General features: G+C 33.1%; 4 protein-coding genes across 7 annotated transcripts; 1 reads left to right on the top strand and 3 right to left on the bottom strand.

Moving 5' to 3' along the window:
* Positions 1–1,594: 1,594 nt before the first annotated feature.
* Trs33 (trafficking protein particle complex subunit Trs33) lies at positions 1,595–6,775 on the bottom strand. The gene is made up of 4 exons (XM_085948206.1): positions 6,730–6,775; positions 6,573–6,659; positions 5,066–5,329; positions 1,595–1,791 (listed from the first exon to the last, which is right to left on the bottom strand). The coding sequence occupies exons 2-4, from the start codon at positions 6,657–6,659 to the stop codon at positions 1,666–1,668; spliced, it is 477 nt and encodes a 158-aa protein (XP_085804332.1). The 5' UTR covers positions 6,730–6,775; the 3' UTR covers positions 1,595–1,665.
* A 1,354-nt stretch (positions 6,776–8,129) lies between these two features.
* Hexim (Hexamethylene bisacetamide inducible) lies at positions 8,130–9,584 on the top strand. The gene has a single exon (XM_085948212.1). The coding sequence runs from the start codon at positions 8,293–8,295 to the stop codon at positions 9,340–9,342; it is 1,050 nt and encodes a 349-aa protein (XP_085804338.1). The 5' UTR covers positions 8,130–8,292; the 3' UTR covers positions 9,343–9,584.
* Positions 9,585–12,600: 3,016 nt separating this feature from the next.
* On the bottom strand, positions 12,601–21,631 carry Smug (Single-strand-selective monofunctional uracil-DNA glycosylase). 4 transcript variants are annotated; one of them, XM_085947921.1, is made up of 6 exons: positions 21,486–21,631; positions 19,151–19,626; positions 16,183–16,302; positions 15,053–15,196; positions 14,447–14,602; positions 12,601–13,323 (listed from the first exon to the last, which is right to left on the bottom strand). In XM_085947921.1, the coding sequence occupies exons 2-6, from the start codon at positions 19,562–19,564 to the stop codon at positions 13,210–13,212; spliced, it is 948 nt and encodes a 315-aa protein (XP_085804047.1). In that variant the 5' UTR covers positions 19,565–19,626; positions 21,486–21,631; the 3' UTR covers positions 12,601–13,209. The 4 variants fall into 4 exon arrangements, with proteins under 4 accessions (XP_085804047.1, XP_085804046.1, XP_085804043.1 ...); XM_085947920.1 differs by having other exon boundaries at positions 19,151–19,693; positions 21,583–21,631; XM_085947917.1 differs by having other exon boundaries at positions 21,583–21,631.
* LOC147071466 (tRNA-specific adenosine-34 deaminase catalytic subunit ADAT2) lies at positions 12,605–13,156 on the bottom strand. The gene has a single exon (XM_085947922.1). The coding sequence runs from the start codon at positions 13,154–13,156 to the stop codon at positions 12,632–12,634; it is 525 nt and encodes a 174-aa protein (XP_085804048.1). The 3' UTR covers positions 12,605–12,631.
* Positions 21,632–21,881: the final 250 nt, after the last annotated feature.

The following is a 21,881-nucleotide window of genomic DNA, read 5'->3' as shown; positions in this document are numbered from 1 at the left end:
AAGTTTTATCGCAATCGGATGAACGGTATGGCTGCGCATTCAATACGAACAAACAAACACACAAATATTAATTTTTATATATTAGATTAAGCACTGCCTAAACCAAACTATAATACAGTGCTCCGCAACCTTTTCTCAGCCAAAGCACACTAAAGGTCTTCCCAGAATTCCGCGGCACACCACACGTAAAACAGTTTATACACCAAAACATGGACCCCAGGCCAAAATCTTCGGCGTCCCCCCCTACCTATCGCTAAGGTTAAAGACAGTGTTATACTTAAAAATAGCGTTTTTCAAATGATGTTCGAGGTAAAATTAATCGTATTGATTCTATGTTTAGCGATCTTTTGTATTTATTAATACATCCACTTGAATTATGGTTAGTTGTCGGGTCAACAATAATTATTTGTCGAGTATTGATACAATAATAATAAATAATTGTATCCCACAATCGTATGTGTTAAAATATTAATGCCAGCGAAGTGAAAAAGCACACTATTTTGCTATTAGAGCAAATTTGTAATTTGTGTTTATCTCACTTATCTGCTTTACCTACCACGCCGCCTCCCCCTGAGCTTGGGCCCCCAGGCTAGAGCCCCCACCTTCCCCCTCAATTTTATGTCGCCAGTGAGTTTTTGATGTTTCATTGAATTAGTGTGTACCTATTCATTAGTAGTAATATCGTGTTATCTTCTTATTTCTCATAAGTATACCTGACAAGAGTGCTCTTTTTCTCAGATCTCCACAGCCCACCTCTTTCCAAAAGTCACCCTTTGCCACTGCTATGTGCACACTTTTAATAATGTTTTTGCACCAAAAAGTTAAATTAGTCTGCGCCGTTTCTCAAAACTTATAACCTCTACATCAAGTTAATTTGCTAAGAGATTCGTTTGAATAAAACAGCCATGTTACTTTTCTAACCTTACAGTTAAATAATATATAGATACAAAAGAACATTTTACCGGAAACTATCATGCAAAAAAAAAAAAAATAATCAAAGATATTTTGGAATTGTTTTAACAAAATATGTCCATGTTCGCAATCATTAAAATTCCATGTTTTTTACCTCTAGTATAAAGTTTTGCATACAGTTTTGAAGGTACAATAATGATAAACTCTATCTGAAAGCTGGACACCAATTGGACATAGTTATGCAGAAAGTAACCAGTCCACAAAAAAAAAATGAGATTTGATATAGATCAGATGCGAGAAAGTTTCCTCTACATTCTGTTAGGTTCAATTATTCTTGAAATAAAATACTATTTACAATTTGACATTTTCCCTTTTTACATACATTTTTAATAATCATGTTGTTACTAAAGTGCCATTATCTCAGCTCGATATTATTGTGGACTGGCTACATTCTGCATTACTACGTTCAATTATTGTAGTAATTTATTCAATAATACTGAATTGCGGACAGTGAGCCATCTTTCATTGGTTGCCTCATATCATTTAATATTCATTTTAGAGCAGAAAATCTGAAGCAATTGAGTCGAAAATGTAATGTTCTTCGGTTCCAGAGAAAATCAAATGCTCCGTGCCCGCTCCGAGGCTCCAGTCATTAGTAGTAGAAACACAGAAAGAGTATATATTTGCTTAAAAGTATTTATTATATAATTATTGAATATATATATGAACAGAATCAACGTAATCTCTTATTAATTAGTTTCCTTGAACTTGGATATGGAATTTACATGATGGCATTGTTTGAACTTCCGCTGTCACGATGCAATTAATGCTCAAGTTGGCCAGACCGCCACGCACCAATCCACAAGTATATGCCACGAACTGGAAAAGAAAACATATGTCATATCATTTTGTAAATACATATTTTGTACATGGATTTTGAAATCATTCATTCAAACATATTCCCCAGGCGAGTTTTGTTAAAAAAAAAGCCCAGTGGCGAGATGTGGAGATAGTATGTTAAGATCCAAAATAAATAATGCACACTAAACTTTGTAGGTCACACATACTTATTTGTTTTCAGTGAACTAAGAATACAAATTACAGATGGTATTGGTTAGTTTTTAAAAATCAATTAAACCCTGCCTAAACCAAACTACAGTGGCGAAGGGTGACTTTTGGAAACAGGTAGGCTGTGGAGAAAGCACACTTGTTAGATGTATTTACGGGAAATAAGAAGATAATCCGACATAACTACTGATGAATAGGTAGGTACACAAAAACCGATGAAATTTCAAAAGCTCACTGATGGTATAAAATTAAGTAATTAATTTGAATTATGTATTTTCCTAAATATAAACGCAAGATACGCTCAAAATATATTGAAAATATCCGTTGTTGTGAATCTGTTCCATAACAATTTATAATTTAACCCGTAAACTAGACATTTTAAAATACTTCTATATTTAAAACACAGACTTAGATACAATATCAGATTTCAACTTACATAATTGACTGAATAAATTGTCTTAGTCTATGAATAAACTAACTGACAAATAAAAATCACAAGATAAATTATTTATTATTTTTAACAACAATCAATATTTATATGTGATTGAATCCCATAGAAATTATTTTTTTAAATTATCTTATAAATTATTTTGAATAAATGTGCACTTACGTAAAATGTAAGCGCTCCTTAAATAGCTTACCAATTTATATGGGCCGCCACAGACGTCTTGAAATTATGAGAAACAAACTTCATATAAAAAAAGTTTTCGATTCACGCAAACGTAATCCATACAATATGTGAAGCGAAACGAGATGTCGCTTATTTTTTTAAACCTTCGAGACATGCCATAAATGGTGCTTATTGAAATAGTGGAAAAGATCTAAAATTATTATGACAATTATACGATAGGTGTCGTTGGGCATATTGAATATATTATTATAGTGTTGGTTAGACTTTAAAGTCAATTAAACCCCCGTAAACCAAGCCATAATAGATACAAAAAATATTTGTCTATAAAATTTTAAATAACGCCATTAAATCATTATTTTAGATATTTTATAGATTGAAAAGGCTTACTGAATTTATAAAAAACTACCAACTCAATCTGTAATAATATTATGTATTCTTAATTCAACGAAAAGAAATAAGTATGACTGAAAAAGTGTGCACTATTTTTGTCAGCATAGCATATCTAAACTATTATAGTTTGGCAGTGGCGAAGACTCCATACTAGGCGATTATTTAAAGCCTACCTTCTTAAGAAAAATATTTTTTTTTTTATATTGACATATTTTTAATAATATGTATTATTTAATATGACATTGAGTTGGTAGTTTTTTATAAATTAAGGTAAGCCTTTGAAATCTATAAAATATCTAAAATAATGATTTAATGGCGTTATTTTAAATTTTATAGACAAATATTTTTTGTATCTATTATAGCTTGGTTTACGGGGGGGGGGGTTTAATTGACTTTAAAGTCTAACCAACACTATCTGCAATTTGTAGTCTTAATTCAATGACAACAAATAAACATGATTGAGAAAGTTTAGTGTGCACTATTTCTGTTGGATCTTAACAGCGTACCTCCACCTGGCCACTGAAGCTGCCCCGCGCACGCAAACCTGACACGTCTACAAATTGTCGAGTTTGTGAATGTGATTTAGATGAAATTCACATAACTAAACAATATCGTTATTGTAAACACATCCATTCACGTTAGCAACAAAGTTGGAAGGCTCAGCATGAATGCCATTGAAGGCTGTAGCTCAAATAGTTGCTAGAGTCTGTCTTCTATAAGCTGGCGTGCGGTTTCCCCCCCGCTTCAGCATTCAGCACTGCGTTCCCTCCCATTGAAAACTTGCAACGGTTAAACGCGATGGCACAATGCTCTCCGTCCGCGAATGACGTGAAGTGAACGCCAGCTTATAGAATACAGACTCTACCATAATTTTATCACAACGCACAGTATTCAAACTACTCATAATGTGCATTGTGGCCAATACACAGAACATAGACATATATTAGTCCATCGTATGAGGTTGAGAAATATCCTACCAGCAATTGAAACATTGGTATATTTCTAATTCTATTTATGAAAGTAGGTACTGAGATCCCTGGGGTTCCAGCGGCTAGCTCAGGTGTCCATCGAACCCCGGATTCACAAAAAAAGTATACGATATATTTGAGGGTGGAATTAAATAAAACCACGTCTGTTTCGTGTAACTTGGTATTCCTTATATTTTTCTTTCTTTACATGTTTAGGTTTTTACAATTAGTTACGCAGGTCCGTATATGTCGGAAAGGGGACGCTTACTAAATTTTTTTTTCTTTTTCCAACTTCGCGTACCCACGCCATTCCACAAAAAGGACTCTCGTGATTGGCCAAATTTTATCGCGTGATGTTTTTTGATTTCACGAATCACGAGGACCACCCTGGCGCAGGCGCGTCGAAATTTGGACGTTGCCGACAAGCGCGGTAAAATTTATTATTTTGAATCCTTATATTTAGTCTTAAAATTATCTCTTTCATCCATCATCATTTTTACTTTTTAAATTAAATTAAATTTATCTTAATTACACCTCCGCCCAATATGCGATTTTCACACACCGGACGAAGGCCTTTACCTATGAATAAAAAATACTTACGTGGTTGAGCAAGGAATCAGATTAGATGTTTTATGAAGCCGTTTCTAGAGGTCAGGGTTACGTTTCGACTTGAGCTACTAAATGATTATTTTACACCGGGAGAAGCCCGCCTGTAACAGAGGTGTATCAGTACCCAATAATTACGCTTACTTCTTATTTTTCTTTACCCTAAATACAAAATTACTGTTTCTTCGCCTTTTGACATTTATTGTATAAAGACGATTATCTTATTTGAATATTTTGACAATTGAGTTTTCTGATATTTCAACCCTGGATTATATCACATCTGTGTGGGCGGGTGTTAACACAATTTTAGTTGGCATTTCTGAGTTCAGATTAGGTTAACGTCGCCATGAATGTGAGCTGGGCACCTAAGAAACGATGTTTATTTACTACTGCTATTGTAAAAAATTTTTGGACAGGTTTGCTAGTCTTGGAAAAAATACAGTTTGCTGAATGGAATTGAAAATGGCGTAATTTTAATGTATATATTTACCCTCGGAGCATACTCCAAATACTGGTGACCATTGGAAAATTTTGTGAGGAAGCGAAAGGAATTATCTTGGAGGACATAGACACCTTGATGATTGGTTCGTAGGTTATCAATTTGTTTTTTGTATATGCACGTCCAAAAATCTGTGCAAATGAATTTTACAGTATCCAATTCATCCTTAAATCTAGGCCATTCTCTGGTCAACCGTTCCATAATTTTATATCCAGCCGAAAAACCAATGTACTCGATGACTGACAAATCGGTATCCTGAAAAAGAAATACCAAAACAACAAATTTATTTACAACGTATTTTAAATTTACTTAGAGGTTTGAAATGTTGTTAAGTATATTAAATTAATATGACGGTAAAACAATGAATATCTTTTAGTATTGAGCCATTAATCAACTAACTTTTTAATTCAGTATTGTTTAAACTCGCCTATTTCAAGGGACCTTTATTGTATATAAAAAAATTCAAATCCCCCTAAATAATTAACGGTAATTATGCCGCAGATGCCCGGATGAGCTTTTGTAATTTTTTTTTACAAAAACAGTTTATTCCATATAGACAATTATGTTGAATACCTTTTTCTGTCGGCACAGAAGCTTTTCGATCCAGTAATTGTTAATTTAAAATTTTCAGACTTTGATCATTATCACACACTAAGATTATATTAGGTTGGGTTAGGTTTGGTCTAAAAAGAGAGTTATAAAAACTCATGCGGGCATCTGCGGCACATTTACCCAATTATTGATTAGTGGGCTGGACCCAGTTCATTAGTGGGCATTAGCAGGTCATTAATGGTCTGGACAAAGTTCGCCATATATATCTAAAATTTTTACCGTTTCCTTTTCCATGATGTTTTGAACAATATTTCATTACAACTACAGCCGAAAACAAGCCGTTTCGTAAGTAAGCCTTCATAAAAGGAACCTGGATTCGCTGATCAGCTAAGGATATTCAAACTTTACTAATATTAAAGAGTCAACTAACTCCATATAGACATTTCGACTTATGTCGTAATGTAATGTCGCAAGACAGCTAAATCAGACTGTCTTCCTTTGCCAACATTAACTCATTTAATGACTAATCGCCATATATTGGAGCTAGACATATTGTTACATAAGAGTGTTTGAATCAGCGTCAATTTTTCCTGTTAACTCATTTAGTGCTAACACCGCGACTGGCACGTTTGGAGTCGTTGGCCATTATATATAATTAACGCGTTATTTAAATGTGGTAATTAAAAGGTTAGCAGTGATTGTGTAAGTTAGATTGAGCCCTGAATGGGTATTGAATCCATCCGAACATCTCTAAGCATATTTGAAACCTGCAGTTCGGTAGGCGGTGAGAAAATTGAAATATGATTCTGATGTGTAATGGAAGAATAATAGGCAGCTGTGATTAAGATTGTCTGGAGTTATTATAATAGTCCAATATCCTCCGACACTTTGCTGCAATCGACAGCCCTCGAAAACAATTCATTGGCAACTATAATATTTAATCTACCTTTTCATTTTTATTGTCGCTCTTTTGTTCAATAGCATAATTTATGATTTCACTGTGAAGGAATTCAAATAAAGTCTCGTCTGCCATCTAAAAATTGAAACAAATTCCTTAGTTAATATTTAATTAAATTTATTTATATTCGCGTTAGTACACATACAATTATTTTGACATTTCATTTATCCCGTGTTTGACGTTTACCAAGTCAATGTTGCTAGTAAATAAATGAGTTGTCGTCAATTTTCAATTACCGATTAATTTCAAATTTGTTAGAAAATGTAAATTTAGAATTTAATGTTTGTGTTAAAAAACACATATACGGATTTATTAATATTTAAATAATTAGTTTAATAATTTTTTTTGGACAAATAAATTATTTAAATAATATTATAATACCTAGGTAGGTAGGTAGTAGATATTATGTAAGATACACTTTTACTGTAGATACCAGTAATATTGAAATAAAATTTTTATTTAGGACGTATATTATTAATATGTACTTATATAACAATAAGAAATTATATATATATATATTTTAAAGATAAAACGTAATTGTTATTGGAAATTTAAATTTACCGCTACGCCCAAAAAAATGCCTATGTTGATACGACTGTTCTGCGGAAGTAAATATTTATTACTAATGAATAACATGTAATGAGTATTTCATTATAATGTAAATACTAAAATTCTTAACAAATTTGTATTACAAATCTGTTAAACTAGAAAAAATAATTTGAGCATGCATTTTGGCTTTCTGTAGATGTGTTTATGATATTCAAGACCGTAAATTAAGGAAGAATTATGAAAGTGGTACAGCACTCATTTGTAGTATATTGTTCGCTATATCTACTTATATTGTATTTTGTAGGCAAATTTCTAATAGTGGGTCGGTATCTATATGACAAACAATAATTTACTTTTGACTTATGATTAATATTACTGTATAATAAGTATCTTGGGCAAGATTTCGCTATGTAATGTTACAAGAATAAACGGTTTTACTTCAATTAAATTGTAAATTCACAAGTAAAGAAATAGGTACCTACACAATGTGTTTATTTAATTTTATAAATAAACCAGTAGTAGTTATTGAGATTAGTAAATTTCATAATCTAGAAATTCTTCATTTGATAGCTCATGAGCACATTAAAGTGTCATAATATAATTAATTTTGAGAGAAATGCTATTTATAGAGTAATTCAGTTTTAAATTTACCGCCGTAATAGTAGGCTTGTTATAATAAAATTGCGCAAGTTGATAACACTGACTCGCGGAAGTAAATTAATATACATCAATTTACAACACTTGAGAGCTGCCTAATAATAAAATGTTTTGATTGCCTTACTAGTTCGTGAAATTAAACCTATTTGGTTCAATATTAACTCGAAAACAATAATTTTGTGTTGGTAAATTAAGAAATATACATGTGTAACTTAGCGATGTTGCTGTAATATCATAAATATTGCCTCCCCCAATTAAGTCGTCACTCATGTACTGTGAATAAAACTATAGTTCTTGTTATGTATGTATTTATGTATAGGAGCCGCAGAAGCGAAATGGCGATAGTTGTTCTGGGCATGTCTAGTGTCAGTCGGGTCTCTTGGCAAAAATTGCATTTTGTGATAGCAACTCGAATATTATTGCTATTCGGTTAATAGAGGACTATGTGACGAGTGTTCGAGTGACTTAATTTCAATAAAATAGTAAACATTATTGTTCCGAAATGGATACATCCGATTCCAAATCCGTTGTCCAAGATGGCAGTCAACAACAAACAGTTGCGATGGATCTGCCTTCTGCGGCGACGGCCGATAAGCGTGTCTCGGGAATGTCGACAGGTGGCGACTCTGGTATCAAGAAGAAGAAAACGCGCCGCGGTAAATCAAAAAGAAAGGTGACAAAACCTTATTTGCCATGGCAGCAGCGTAGATTTTCAATGAAAAATCCCAAAATTAATAGAAATCGTAAAATCGTCGTACAATCGAATAAAACTCACGCACCGTATAATAATAATCAATTTCTGATGGAGGTCCACATGCCGGAATCCGCCGAAGGGGTGTTCCAAATTCCTCGCGCCCCTTCCGCCAGGACTCGGGATTCCAGTTTCAGTGTCGACTCCGAAGAAAATTATTTCTACTCCTTGCCAGAAGATGAAGAAGATTTCCTCACAAAAGAATTTTCCAGCGTTTACGAGGACGCTCACAGCGAAAGACTATCTAATATGACCAAAGCGGAGCTGATGCAAGAATATTTAAATCTGGAAACGAAGGTCGATAGCTTGACTAAACGTCTTATCAGTCGTTCGGCAAACACAACTGAATCTGATATCGACACCGATATGTCAACGAGTGAAGCGGATACTTCAAAGAGTCTGGAAGACATGAGACACAAGATAAAGGAACAAGAAGATCGCATCAGGGAGCTACAATCGTCAAACGAGGCGCTGAGACTGCAGAATGAACGCCTGCAGCAGTGCACTTCTCATTCCACGAGCTCTAGCGCCGATTCAGAGAGCGACAGCTCCTCGTCTACGTCCAGTAGTAGCAGCCAGGGTTCTTTTGAGGTGCGTTTGGGGTATGGTGACCAGCAAAACTTGGACAATATCGTAGGGACAGTGATGGTTAATGGATATTCAAATACTAATTCTCCCGAACAATTAGTTAACGGACACTTAGAAAGTGATGAAATGATGCTGACAAATGGTACTTTGGTGAATGGAAATGGTATCCATGAAAACGGGCTGTCTAATAGCCCCAAAGACACCATCGATTAAAATCGACTCCATTAATTATTTAGCTATTACTATAGAAGCACACATTGTACAAACATCAACTAAATATTATTTTGTTCATTTACATTTGTAGATATAATCACATCACTAAGCAAGATGAAATTTAATTGATTTGTTTATTTTATAAGTTTAAATATAGTATAAATTATATTATTATATTGGTTATAAGTTTTTAGTAATTTTGTATATAATTGAAAATATTGATGGAATTATCTATTGTTAAGATTATAAAACATTTGATGGATGTTACTTAATAAATTGGTAAATTTAACTCAAAACCAAATGCTTTATTTGTGTGAAAATAAGTAACCTTTTCCCATGAAATAGCACATAATTAAACCTCAATTACCATTGTTCATACCATCAGTGTTGCCATCTTTTTCTATGCTGATTATAGTACAAAGGCGTAAAAATTTTAGTATTTCTGATAAATGTATAGTACAGGAAAATTTTTCATCTTGAATCCTTTAAAATTATAGTATTTTGGTATATTTGGCGTGAAATTATAGTATTTTACATTTTTCGCAGAATTAAAATTATAGTAAGTATTGTACTATAATTATAGTAAGGTAGGCATCACTGCATACCATACTGATTAAAGTACCTATCACAAGCAAAGTTCCCTCTAAAAGCTTTAAACACTTTCACCGTTTAAAAAATATTATATGAACTGTGATGACAAGTTGAAACATGTCAAAGACTAAGAAATGTAGAGGACCCGGCACATAGGTGGTCATTGATAAACACTAAAATGCATATCTTCTTCTCGTATACTTTGGCACGCGATAGAACGGGACAAATATAGTGATCCCGCTCTATGTAAAATTTCAGTTGCGTGCTCGCGTTAGTCGCATTTGACCTTCGCCTCCCGAGAAATGAGTCAAAGAATTGTGCATGTGATGGTTTCGTCCATTCGAGCAAAACTAAAATCTGGCAAAGGAAACTTTCTTTTACAATATTTTTGTGTGAAGAAGAGGATAAAAACATGTAAGCTGACACATTTTGGTAGGTGTGCGCGCGCACACCTTACATGGAACATAAATAATTAATAACACTAATGTTTATGAAACTGGTGTTCATTTGCTACAGTGTGGAGCTTGTCAAGCATCTTATTTAGGGCAGACAACATGGGTTGGTTCCTTGTTGAAATTGTAAGTGCCATTCATTAATGTAACATTAACCACAATCCCTTTACAGTTTGTACTCAATACGTTCATACATTTAGGCTTCATCACTAAAAAATAAGTTTTTTTTAATAAAACTGAATTCGTCAAAAATGCAACTCATATTTTCAACTGCAATTTTATGTTAGAGGTCATTGACTTTTTATACAAATAACTCATTGAAATTAAAATCCTATAAAAAATATGCTACTGCCTTATAATATAATAAATAACAAACTAAAGAAACAGTCCCCACCATCTGGATATCCAAATAGAGTACTTTTTCTGTTTTACAGTTTAGTTTACGATTGCTTTATTACCTGAACAGCTGCCAACGTCATAAACTGTAAAACAGTTAATTCAAAGTTTATTTCTCACAATCAATGACAATTTCACCTCATATTAATTCCATTCTCTCCACATTCAGAAAACTTGCTTAGATAACAGCTGTTATTTGCAATCTGATAACTTCAGCATTTGATTTTAACAAACATGCATAAGTACCAAAATGGTTATTGTATTTTGGTTATATTTAAATAGTGGTGTACTGGTTAAATCGGTAAAAAGAGGTCACACATTAATTATTGTTAGTTTAAAAGTAAAAAATCATAACTACATGCCTTGATAAAGAAAGGAAATTATTCATAATTTATTGCTGGTGTAGGCTTCAGTAGCTAACTTTAATTCTAAAAATAATCATTGTTTACTTATTCCTAACCTGTTTTAATTTGAAAGATAAAGCCAAGTACATTACGTACCACTATACATATTCCTGCAAATGAATAAACGTATACTGACAGTTTAACTTGAATAATAATTCGTGGCAAATATTTTGAATTGCTTTTATACAGATGCTGATGTGTTTCATATTGATGAAAGTGTGGCATCGTAGTGGAGTTTTTTTTACTGTACCATCAAAAGCAATGACTCATGATCTTGCGGAATTTTATTATGTATTTAAAAAAGCCTTATAAAGCGTCGATGACATTGAGCTATTTTACAAGCTGCTAGTTGGTGAATTTAAAAGCGGGCGAGTCAGCTACTGCGATTGTGATGATGACACAAAACTTTCCACTCGCTTAGAAGCCACAAGTTAGCGACTATTTTGACAGGACGTAGTTCGTTTTTTTACTGGGAGGTCGCCACTATCGCTCGACTGCGCAGACGCATATCGGCCCACACGCCAGCGTGTAGCATGTAAAGTTGACCGGCTTTCAACTTTTCTCAGTAGATTGTTTACAATCTGCTTGTTAGCTCAATTAAGCATTGAGCTACTTTACATACTGCTTGTTGGCGAATTTACAATCTGCTTGTAAACTCGCCCAGTGTCATCATCCAACAAGCAGATTGTAAACAATCTACTGAGAAAAGTTGAAGGCCGGTCTACTTTGCATGCCTCACGCTGGCGTTTGGGTCGATATGAGTCTGCGGAGTTGTGCGATAGTGGCGACCTCCCGGTAAAAAATCGAACTACGTCCTGTCAAAATAGTCGCTAGCTTGTGGTTTCTGAGCGAGTGGAAAGTTTTGTGTGTCATCATTACAATCGCACTAGCTGACTCACCCGCTTTTAAATTCGCTAACAAGTAGCTTGTAAAGTAACCAGCGCTCGAAATGGAAAAGTTTACGAACCGGAGTGCTTGAAAATTTTCTGAGGATATTAACAAGGTTATCAAATTTTATGTGTATTTTATAAGTGTGCTAGATTTTTTGGTATATCTAGCTCAGACGCTCAAATTATTTTGTCCGTGAGACGGAGCGATAACTTAACAGATTTCATGAACCGGAACGGCGCTCCGGCCGATTTCGAGCCCTGAAAGTAACTCAATGTCATCGAGGCTTAAAATGGGAGAGGACAGTATTATAACGATATACTTATATATCTTTCCTACACAGTCCAGATTGTTTAGGCTGATCTCCCAGACACCACAAATTTTTAATTTTCGACTTTATTGCAGTATGTCAGGCCTTAAACATTCAATTATTAACATTTACATGGGACCTGTTATAATGTATGATTTCATGGATGGTTTTGATGAAAAGACAAGCAGCAAATAAAAAACAATTATTTTTCTTTATTACAGTTTATTGAATATAAAAAATTACATAAATCAAGTTGTTTTCTTCTTCGCTTTATTTTCTGGCGCCATAGGATTCGTTCCTTTGTAGAATTGTTTAAGTAAATCCATAGCAAAGTCCCCTTTCACTCCGCCTTTAAGGGAGTATGTCTTTCCATGTAAACTCGAGACATCAAATACTGTACTCCCGCCAAACCTATCGTTAGCACAACCGAATATGACTTCAAACACGCCTACCGCATGAAGCGCTTCAGCACACATAATACACGGTTCGACTGTCACATACACACTTATGTTTCTAAACACATCTCTATAATTCCATGCGTTTCTCTCGCATTCTTCTATAACATCGTCAATACAATTCAATTCAGCATGTCTTGTTGGATTTCGCGTTTCATTCACAGTATTTCGGCCTTTTGCGATCACACCGGAGTCATAAACAAAAACACAGCCAACTGGAACCTCCTGAGCGTCAAGTGCTTCTTTAGCTAGACTCAACGCCAGGTCCATGTAACGTGTCTCAGCATCATCCATATTGTAATTAAAAAAATAAATCATACGCTATTACACATTTAGCAATAAAGTAACCGCTAAAGTGTGAACACTTTACTCTAAGGCTCAGCGAAATAATGTAGCAAATCAAATGATTCAATCAAATTCGTAGTCTTTTCTATCCAATTGTTGTTTCCAAGACTTCTAGGACTCGGGTGTGGTATTGACAAAACCTAAAATAATTTTTTTTATATTTTAGGCCAGTATTAGACTTCTACAGTGTAATAGTCTATATTTTATAAAATATATCTTTCATAAAAGATATTTTATAAAAGGTAATAGAAAGACATTGGTAAAGAATATATTGCAGTGTTGCCTGATGTAATTTCTAAAAATTAGTAGATCAAGAAAAATGTTTAAAAAAAACCAACAATTTTTAACTTAGATAAATCAGTAGCCGCCAAAGCGTGCTATTATTATAATCACAAAAGAATCTTAAAAAGTCACGCAAATGTGACCTATAATAAAATATATCAGATCTACTGAAATTTCAGTAAACACGATAACACTGGTGACAGCTCGTATCAAAATGGAGAAATTAAGCAACAAAACTATTGATCGTAGAACACGAAAAAAATGAAATGCATTCAATGTCCATATTTTAAACGTAACTTTTATAAAATATTTGACACAGTGTAATAGGATCTACTGCAGGTTTGGCGAACCTATGGCATGCGTTTATTGGTAACACACTTGACTGGCATGTGATAGATGTGGGTTTGAATCCCATTTAGTCCATGATTTTTTCAACAATATGTATGATTCTGTAACTGATCAAAATAATGTACCAATTCTTTAATTTATTGACCGCCAGTCGGTCTGGTAGATTTTAAAATTCATAGCAATTAATAAACAAAAATATGTAAAATATATAAATGCCACTTTCTGACATTAGAGAATAAATTGTCACATAGATATAGATTGTATCTAAGTGACATTAGATGGAACGTTCCCTAGTTTTTTTGATTTTTAAATTGAATATAAAATGAGTGGTTAGTATTGAAGTGATAGGTAGAACTACATATTGTTTTTTTTAAACTTACATAAAATGAGATCAGATTTTCAGAATAAGGAATTTTAGAATTTAAACAGTGGAAAATGTGGAAAATGTGGTTACATTATATATATCGGAAAATACTTTTAAACATATTATAATGTATATGATCAGAAATAAGGGTCCAGAATGTGGAGATATCTTGAGACTTTTTTGAAGAAAATTGGATGTCAATCATTCAGGGAAGAGCAGATGAAGAACATTGAACGTAAATACACACGATAATACAAAAAATGTCAAACCTTGACTGTACCGGTGAGACCAGATTCTTTAAGAATTGAATTAAGCCTAGTTTCAGTAAACTTGCCAACACAAATTATTATTTTCGCTTTTAGGATGTTAATTACTTCCATCAAGGCTTTGTCGCAAACATCGAATAGCAGTTTCCTTGTAGATATCTAGAATAAAAAAAGTTATATTGCAATAAAAAATTAAGGGCCAAAAAATGCAGAGATGTCGTCGTAATGTAAAACTAATTAATTATGAACCCTATGCATAGACAGTTAAGCAAATAAATAAATACTATGGCAACGTTGCTTTTGATGATCAAAAGTGTTACCATTCATAAAGTTTTGGTAAACCCTAAAAATTATTATGATGAAAGTATTTAAATTGATTAATATTATAAAATTAATAGTGATTATAAACTTTAAATAATCTGTATAAATGCACGCCCACCATCTCTACAAAAAATATCAAGCTGACTATTCATTCATTAGTTTTGTGTTATGTGCCAGAACATCGGTGACAACGCATAAGACAATTTATATACATAACTATGACTATGCATAGGACCCCTAAGTGTTTCCTCTAGAGTAGTGCTACAAGTGAATTAAGCAGTCACTCACTTCTAATTCGGCTGGCGTAATATTTTTTCCAGTTGATGTCATTAATTGCAAGGGGCAGTAATTGTGTACAAAGCTAGAACGAAAGAAATTCTCAGGCGTACCACACAATTCTTTTATAAGAGCCCAAAATCTTTCACCGCTAACCTGAAATTAGGATGATTCAGTTAAAACTTATTCGGTAGCAAATTAAAAATAAAAAATCCTTGCCATGATGGGAGTATTGTTAACTAAGAAAACTTGGTCTGAAGAGTATTCCCCTGTCCGTCATTTGGTGATAAACTCAGACTCTACCTTTATAGCTAATATAATTCACCTCCAATTCTTGCCTCTAGTTATGGGTCATTCACAAATGATGTCACACGATTTGTGTATTTTTTTTACAAAATACTCAACACCCGTCTAAATTTTTATAACCCCCTCCCATTCATTACAAATAAATCTATTGAAAATGATCGACAGTATTCAGTATATTATCAGAAAAATGTGAGTTTATTCTTTGTTAGTTTGTGATTTCATAATTACAACCCATTTCCCCTTCATCACATTACATCAGACCCCCCCATTAGGGTGTGACATAGTATATGGATGATCCCTTACTCCTAAAGAACTATGGAACAATTGCACAAGCACTGCGATTTCTTTTAATGTGCAGGAATTACGCAGGGCCAGTGTGATTATTGCTACGGTTGCTATTGCCCCTGACTTCACTCACATCAAACCTATTGCATCGCTTTTTCTCGCTCGGTGCCACTCTTGATTATGTCTTGCTCACGCTTATGTAGTATGTTTATAGCATTGATTAAATAATAATCGTAAAATTACAAGATTGAAAATACATTTATGATTCTTCTCTGAGACTTTTAATTTAATGATTTTACAAATTAACTTTAAAGATAATAGTAGCATATTTTGAAAAACATAATAATTAGTGATAATCCCTGTGGCAATATGTACATTATGATTATTTTCTGATAAACACAAAAATGCAGTTACTGACTTATCTTTAAAATGATGATATGGAAATTGATGTCATTTTGAAAATAGTGCATAATATTATAAATATGTACCAACTGTGAAATAATAGTGTTTCAGAATGGTGATAAAACTTAAAAAATGTACATTTTTTTTACCTCAATGCGATGGCATTTTAGTCCCAAAACAGGTCTAGATGGTGCTTCGATTGCTGGTTTTGTCACAAGACCTTCAATTTGAAGCCATTCCTTCACAGAACTGACTTCTCCAAACGGAATCTAAGAAATCGGAAAAAAATGTTGCAAGATCGTCTTTACACCCAAAATGTCATTATTTAAAAATTTTAAGTTTATCATTAATAATTTGCAATCCTGGGAATCATATTTCAATGGCAAAATATGAAGTTAGCTTCCAGGATTGCAAATCTGAAGGTGCTTTTAAATGATCAGTTTCCATTTCAGTCGAGCTGTCAGTTGAGCTGACGTGTAAATCCAAAACTGAAGCGGCTGACTGAAACCGAAACGGAGACGAGACAGGATGGATTTTCCATCATTTATCATATTACCTGTTTATAGAGTTACCAATTAAATTGACGTGTAAATTACTAGGTTGCCGTATTTTTCATACCTTTCTAATTTCGATTAAAATACTTCTTTAAATATAGGTACTTTATTATTATACCAACCAATATATTCAGAAAGTTATTATAAAAATATTATTCATTTTTAGTGGATAAAAATACGTAAATATACATTGCCGTTTTCCAACTGAATGGATAACTAAACTGATCGTGTAAATACTCCGCCGTTTCAAAACTGAACGGACCAAAATGGAAACCTCGACTGAACGGACAACAGAACTGACGTCTAAAAGGACCTTTAATTGTCATAATGTTTCCTGTTTTGTCACATGTTTTAAATTAAAGTAAACAATGACATCTCCCTTTATAAAATTTATTACTAGGCACCTTGTCTATTTGAGGATTTAAAATTCATCATGAATTCTGGGAAGAGATTAATAATTAATTAATGCATCACAGAAATACAGGACATGAATACAATCTATAAATAATATTAATTAGAATGTAATATAATTCATATCATCGGTCTATCTCGTAAATGCTATTTTGAAATTTTTATTGAATATATTAGTAATATAGATTATCTACCTTGTGTCCAGATAACACATCTACTCATTTCAGAAGTCACAAACAACTCATAAATCATGTCTATATAATGGAAAAAATTGGAAACCTGATAATAGATATCCAGAATCGATATCATTTTTAATAGCTTGTTCTCTTTTTAAAATTATTTATATTTCTTATAGGTATAACATAGTTACAGACCTATAAACTTATCTGTAGAATGACCAAAAATGGTACTACAAACACCATAGGACGCCATTTCGAATGTCAGATTTTGTCCAGTTACGAGTCTTGATTGGGTAGTTTTCGACAGTGGCTCCCCTATCACATTCTTCAGATACGTTTGTAGGTCTGTACTTTATAATTACAGTAAAAACATCACATAAGCCGGTTTGTCCAATGAATTATCAGTATAAACAAGGGGCAACTCTTCAAATCAAATCGTATCATGTCCATGTTTCTCCCGTTTTTAAATAAAATTATTTAGGCAATATTAATTTACCCAAAAGTATGTAGAACACGAATAAAATGAAACAAAAAGATGATTTTATTTTAATTTTAGGAAATATTAATTTAACAATTATGGAGAAAGCTTGTTTTGATGCAACCCACGTAGACAAAATAGTTTGATGAAACCATTTAAAAAAAAAAGATATATTTATACTTAAAGCTTTATTATGGTAAAAATATAACTTACATAAAATACTCAATCCTATGGACAAAATTTATTTTGATGTGGATGGATTACTTTGAACATTGTTTTAGGGTTAAAATACGATTTGTCGCATACCTTTTATCGAATCAATGAAACGGCAACAAAATAAATAAAAACACGTTTTAAACTAAATTTTGTCCTGGTGTGGACAGAATACGATTTGATGAGTTGCTCCTTATTAACACCAAAGTAGATGACCAGTCTTAATTTACACCAACTCAATTGTAAATGTGTATAATACAGCGACCATATTTAAAAATAATATTACACGAAACAGTTTACAATATCTCTAATTAAAATCATAAGAACAAAATTTGAAGATTAACCGATGATTTCAGTCTTATTTACTGCATTTTAATATTAATTTACACAAAAATGAAATATACATGATGGATTTGCACTGTTTTTCATTATTCATTAAAAATCGAGTTTTCGTGTTATTTAATGATGGCAAGCTATTAATTATCTGATTGGGTTGAAGGAAAATATTCTACTGTGAAAATGATTCAAGTAATCGACTGAAAACTGATACAAATTGACTGGTCATGTAATTTGGCTATGTACAAATATTTGTTTCATAATATTAATATCTTTTAACGTTTCATGTAGGTAAGTAACAATATCCTCAATTCTTAGTGGAAAGACATTAATATATTAATTAAAATAGAACATACTATGTAATACTTATTGTGTTTTCATTGGCTCTATGCGGTTTTTGGTCATCTCACGAAGACGTTTCTTAACGCTTTCGCTCCTGAAGAGATAATGAGATTTTAATTGCCCCCTTTAAAATGCACGTTAATTACATCGATCGGCTGCCTGGTCATTACGCGCCGTGTGCGTCTTCCGCGTCCAAAGTATTAATATTTAAAAAAAAAATTGAAATAGATGTTACCAAGCCCATGCTCTGGGTCCAAACACACATCGAAAAACAACATGTGAATTTGTCACAGGGATTTGAACCAGAGATCCACAACTTCATAAGATTACAGTCCATCGCGGACGGCATTTATTGTACATATTTTCATTTCATTATTACTTGATCTGCGGTATCAGTTGTGACTATAATTGAAGCAGATGAAATCAGTCCTGATCATTATATCATATTAAATAATATGGAATAAGCATTACATATTGTGTTTATTTTAATTAACTTGCCCTACTAATAATGGTAAATAATTTAACATTTTTCGACGTTCATCAATAAAGAAATTTTGAAATTAGTCAAATATCTACGCCACATCAGGATTGAGTTATTACTTACACCGGTCTGTGACATTCCCCATGGTCCGGGGTTCATTCCGAGAAATATGATTTCTTTGGGTTCATGGCAATACTTGTCGACGTAAGTTTTAAACATATCAAATGCATATATGGTTGGGTTGTACACATATTGAACGGGTTTCTGAAAGTTTATCGAGTCCAAACTGGTATTCAAGTCAATGACTGATTTGAGGAACTCAGAACTGAGGTCCAGCTGTCCGACTTGATCTTTTGAGTCCACCAAATAATCATAATAATCATAGGGTTCTGTTTTATTGTCTCTTTGTCTATCGGGGGTATTAAAGTAACTAGAAACTACAAAGTCTTTGGATGCTGATGTGTTGCTTGGAGAATCATCATGGAATGTATCGTCATCCGCTTCGGATGACAGTTTTATCTTTTTGATTGTAGTCATTTTGTGCACTGCTTATTTTATTTATTTATTAGGTCTGTGTTAATCACGAAATTCACTGGACACTGAATATATTTATACCATAATAAATGTCTGAACATGAGAGTAGAGCTAGCCACTTGAACCCGGCAACTGATACAGACAACAGGCGACACACCCATTCGACCATGACATTATATCTCTATAGCAGTAGTGTTATCTGTGGCAGACGCCTGGTTTGAACAGCTAGCTCAAGTGTTGTAAATGGAGAACAGTTTTTTCAGTCACAGCAATAAATAAATTCCAGTTAATGTATTAGTTTGTTATCTGTTTATTTGGCAATGAATATTGGTATATTTATAACAATTAGTGCCAAGGTATAACAAGGTAGGTGTATAAAAATGGCAAATGCATTATAAATATTTCATATTCTGAAGCAACTGAAAAAATTATGTTATCTATGTATGACACACTAAATCTAGATATTACTCAGGGACAGCGGTCAAAACACGGCTAGTTACAGAATACACGTGATACATTGCAGCAGGCAGTAGTATCTTAAGATAGAGTGTCCGCCGGAAGCTACCAAGTGTATGTGGCAATTTGAAGTAGTGTGGACGTTGACCCTTAGTCACAATTTTTTTTTAATTCATACTGGGCAGATTTTAAAGGAAGGTATTGAGGAGTTCTTCAGAGCCTTTGGTGAATAAGTACAACCAACTGTGTGCATTGTACGGTTGCGGAGTGCGGTTGCCCTATCCCATATATATAAAAAAATATGTATTTTATAGGAGATAAAAAATATTAAAATACAATTTGAGTATCGCAAAAGCGCAATAAAAAAAAACTGGGTCAACGGTGTCATTTTAACTATACATGAAAGAAAATTATGAGAAAACTAGCCTTTTCCAATTGTTTCCCCTAATGACATTTCCTGACTATACAAAGTATTCTTAAATTGTTACAGAAATGTTTTATGGCTATTATGCTAGGACTGACACATTCTATTGAGTATTTGAGCAAATGCTATTCGTTATTTTTGTATACAGGTGTGTCATAGATTAAAAATTTACTATAAAAAAACTACTAAAATATAGGACATACTGATTTAGTATTCATTCTTCAATTTTGATTTTTCAGCATGAATGCAAATTCGTACTTTTTCAATATAACATATAGCTTTTGAAGCTGAATTATGTATTTTAAATTTAATCATATACTTACTTGATATTATTAAAAAAAAAAAAAAAAAAACTGACATTTTGCCGCGACTTGAATTCTGCCGTCTAGGTAGTAGTCCGCACCGCTAACACCCCCACTTGGTGTATATCTGATTGTACAATGACGCATCTTTCATTTTACATGTGAAAGTGAAAGGACTTTGCTGGGCAGACCATGACCCAAAGATGGAAGCCCAACCTGGGCAACCACTCAAGAAGCTCTTCTTCACTAAACCGGAATGGTAAAGGAGAAATGGGATATCTAATTTCAGGTGGTTGAACTGTCTAGAAAACTACACAATGTCCTTAGATTTGTGGCAATGGAAAAGAACTTGCGGTATGCACAGAGGAATTGAAAAGCTCCCAGGAGGCGGTCAATACCCACTGTAGGTTGTAGTGCCAATGATAATGAATCGCCTAAACTGAATTTAATGATCAGATAAGTATGATAAAATCAACAATTAATTATTATTGCTTAAGTATTTTCAGTTTTGCGATGGGTTTGCTCATTCACTTAAAATATTATTTTTTTATTCGAGAGAGCTGGCTGGAGAATCTAGAATTCTTCTGTGCCAGGTTTTATAGGGAGAGAGAATTTATAAGTAGGTATATAACAATCACTTAGTAACTGAAACACAAGAACACCAATAAGGAAGTATTAGGCATTGTAACCAGTGATACAAAAATAATATGTATGGGTGAATGCAGGTTATAACATGCCGTACTTAATATTCGCTGTGTTTTATAAAAGCTTCGTTTTATTATGGGTATATATTATTAGGTTATTAGGTATGATTCTTTTAAAACTTCCACACTAAATACCTGACAAAGCCAACAACAAACATTCGCGTTTATTTATACGGACTACGGAGCCGGTTTTTTTGACAGTAGTTGTATAGTTACCATTCTTAAAATTTGGCTAAGAATTAATTTTTAACAATACGATTTGAAATTTTATTGTAATTTATTAGTCAATTGAAATGGAAAAAAATATGTTGATGAATTGAAAAAAATAAAATGACTGAGAAATAAAATATATTATACGGTATCCTTGAAAAATTGGAAAATTCAAGTAACGTCAAAAATAGAAAAATGTGGTACACGTTATCTGGCAACATTTT

The sequence above is a fragment of the Rhyacophila brunnea genome, unplaced genomic scaffold, assembly GCF_057557595.1.
Source record: "Rhyacophila brunnea isolate RB1 unplaced genomic scaffold, BYU_Rbru_1.0 scaffold_20, whole genome shotgun sequence".
NCBI classification, from domain to species: Eukaryota; Metazoa; Arthropoda; class Insecta; order Trichoptera; family Rhyacophilidae; genus Rhyacophila; species Rhyacophila brunnea.
The sequence above is the reverse complement of the archived record's forward strand: the minus strand, read 5'-3'. Positions and strand labels throughout refer to the sequence as shown.

What these genes read in the sequence shown, in the direction of transcription:
- Smug (XM_085947921.1), bottom strand. Translation starts at nt 19,564, where the DNA reads ATGACTACAATCAAAAAGATAAAACTGTCATCCGAAGCGGATGACGAT. An exon ending in GGGGAATGTCACAGACCGGT is followed by an intron (nt 16,303 to 19,150) that starts GTAAGTAATAAC and finishes CCGATTTCTTAG; the next exon opens with ATTCCGTTTGGAGAAGTCAG. An exon ending in TTACGCCAGCCGAATTAGAA is followed by an intron (nt 14,603 to 15,052) that starts GTGAGTGACTGC and finishes TTTTTATTCTAG; the next exon opens with ATATCTACAAGGAAACTGCT.
- Hexim (XM_085948212.1), top strand. Translation starts at nt 8,293, where the DNA reads ATGGATACATCCGATTCCAAATCCGTTGTCCAAGATGGCAGTCAACAA.
- LOC147071466 (XM_085947922.1), bottom strand. Translation starts at nt 13,156, where the DNA reads ATGATTTATTTTTTTAATTACAATATGGATGATGCTGAGACACGTTAC.
- Trs33 (XM_085948206.1), bottom strand. Translation starts at nt 6,659, where the DNA reads ATGGCAGACGAGACTTTATTTGAATTCCTTCACAGTGAAATCATAAAT. An exon ending in GCGACAATAAAAATGAAAAG is followed by an intron (nt 5,330 to 6,572) that starts GTAGATTAAATA and finishes TTTCTTTTTCAG; the next exon opens with GATACCGATTTGTCAGTCAT. An exon ending in ATTTGGAGTATGCTCCGAGG is followed by an intron (nt 1,792 to 5,065) that starts GTAAATATATAC and finishes TTTCTTTTCCAG; the next exon opens with TTCGTGGCATATACTTGTGG.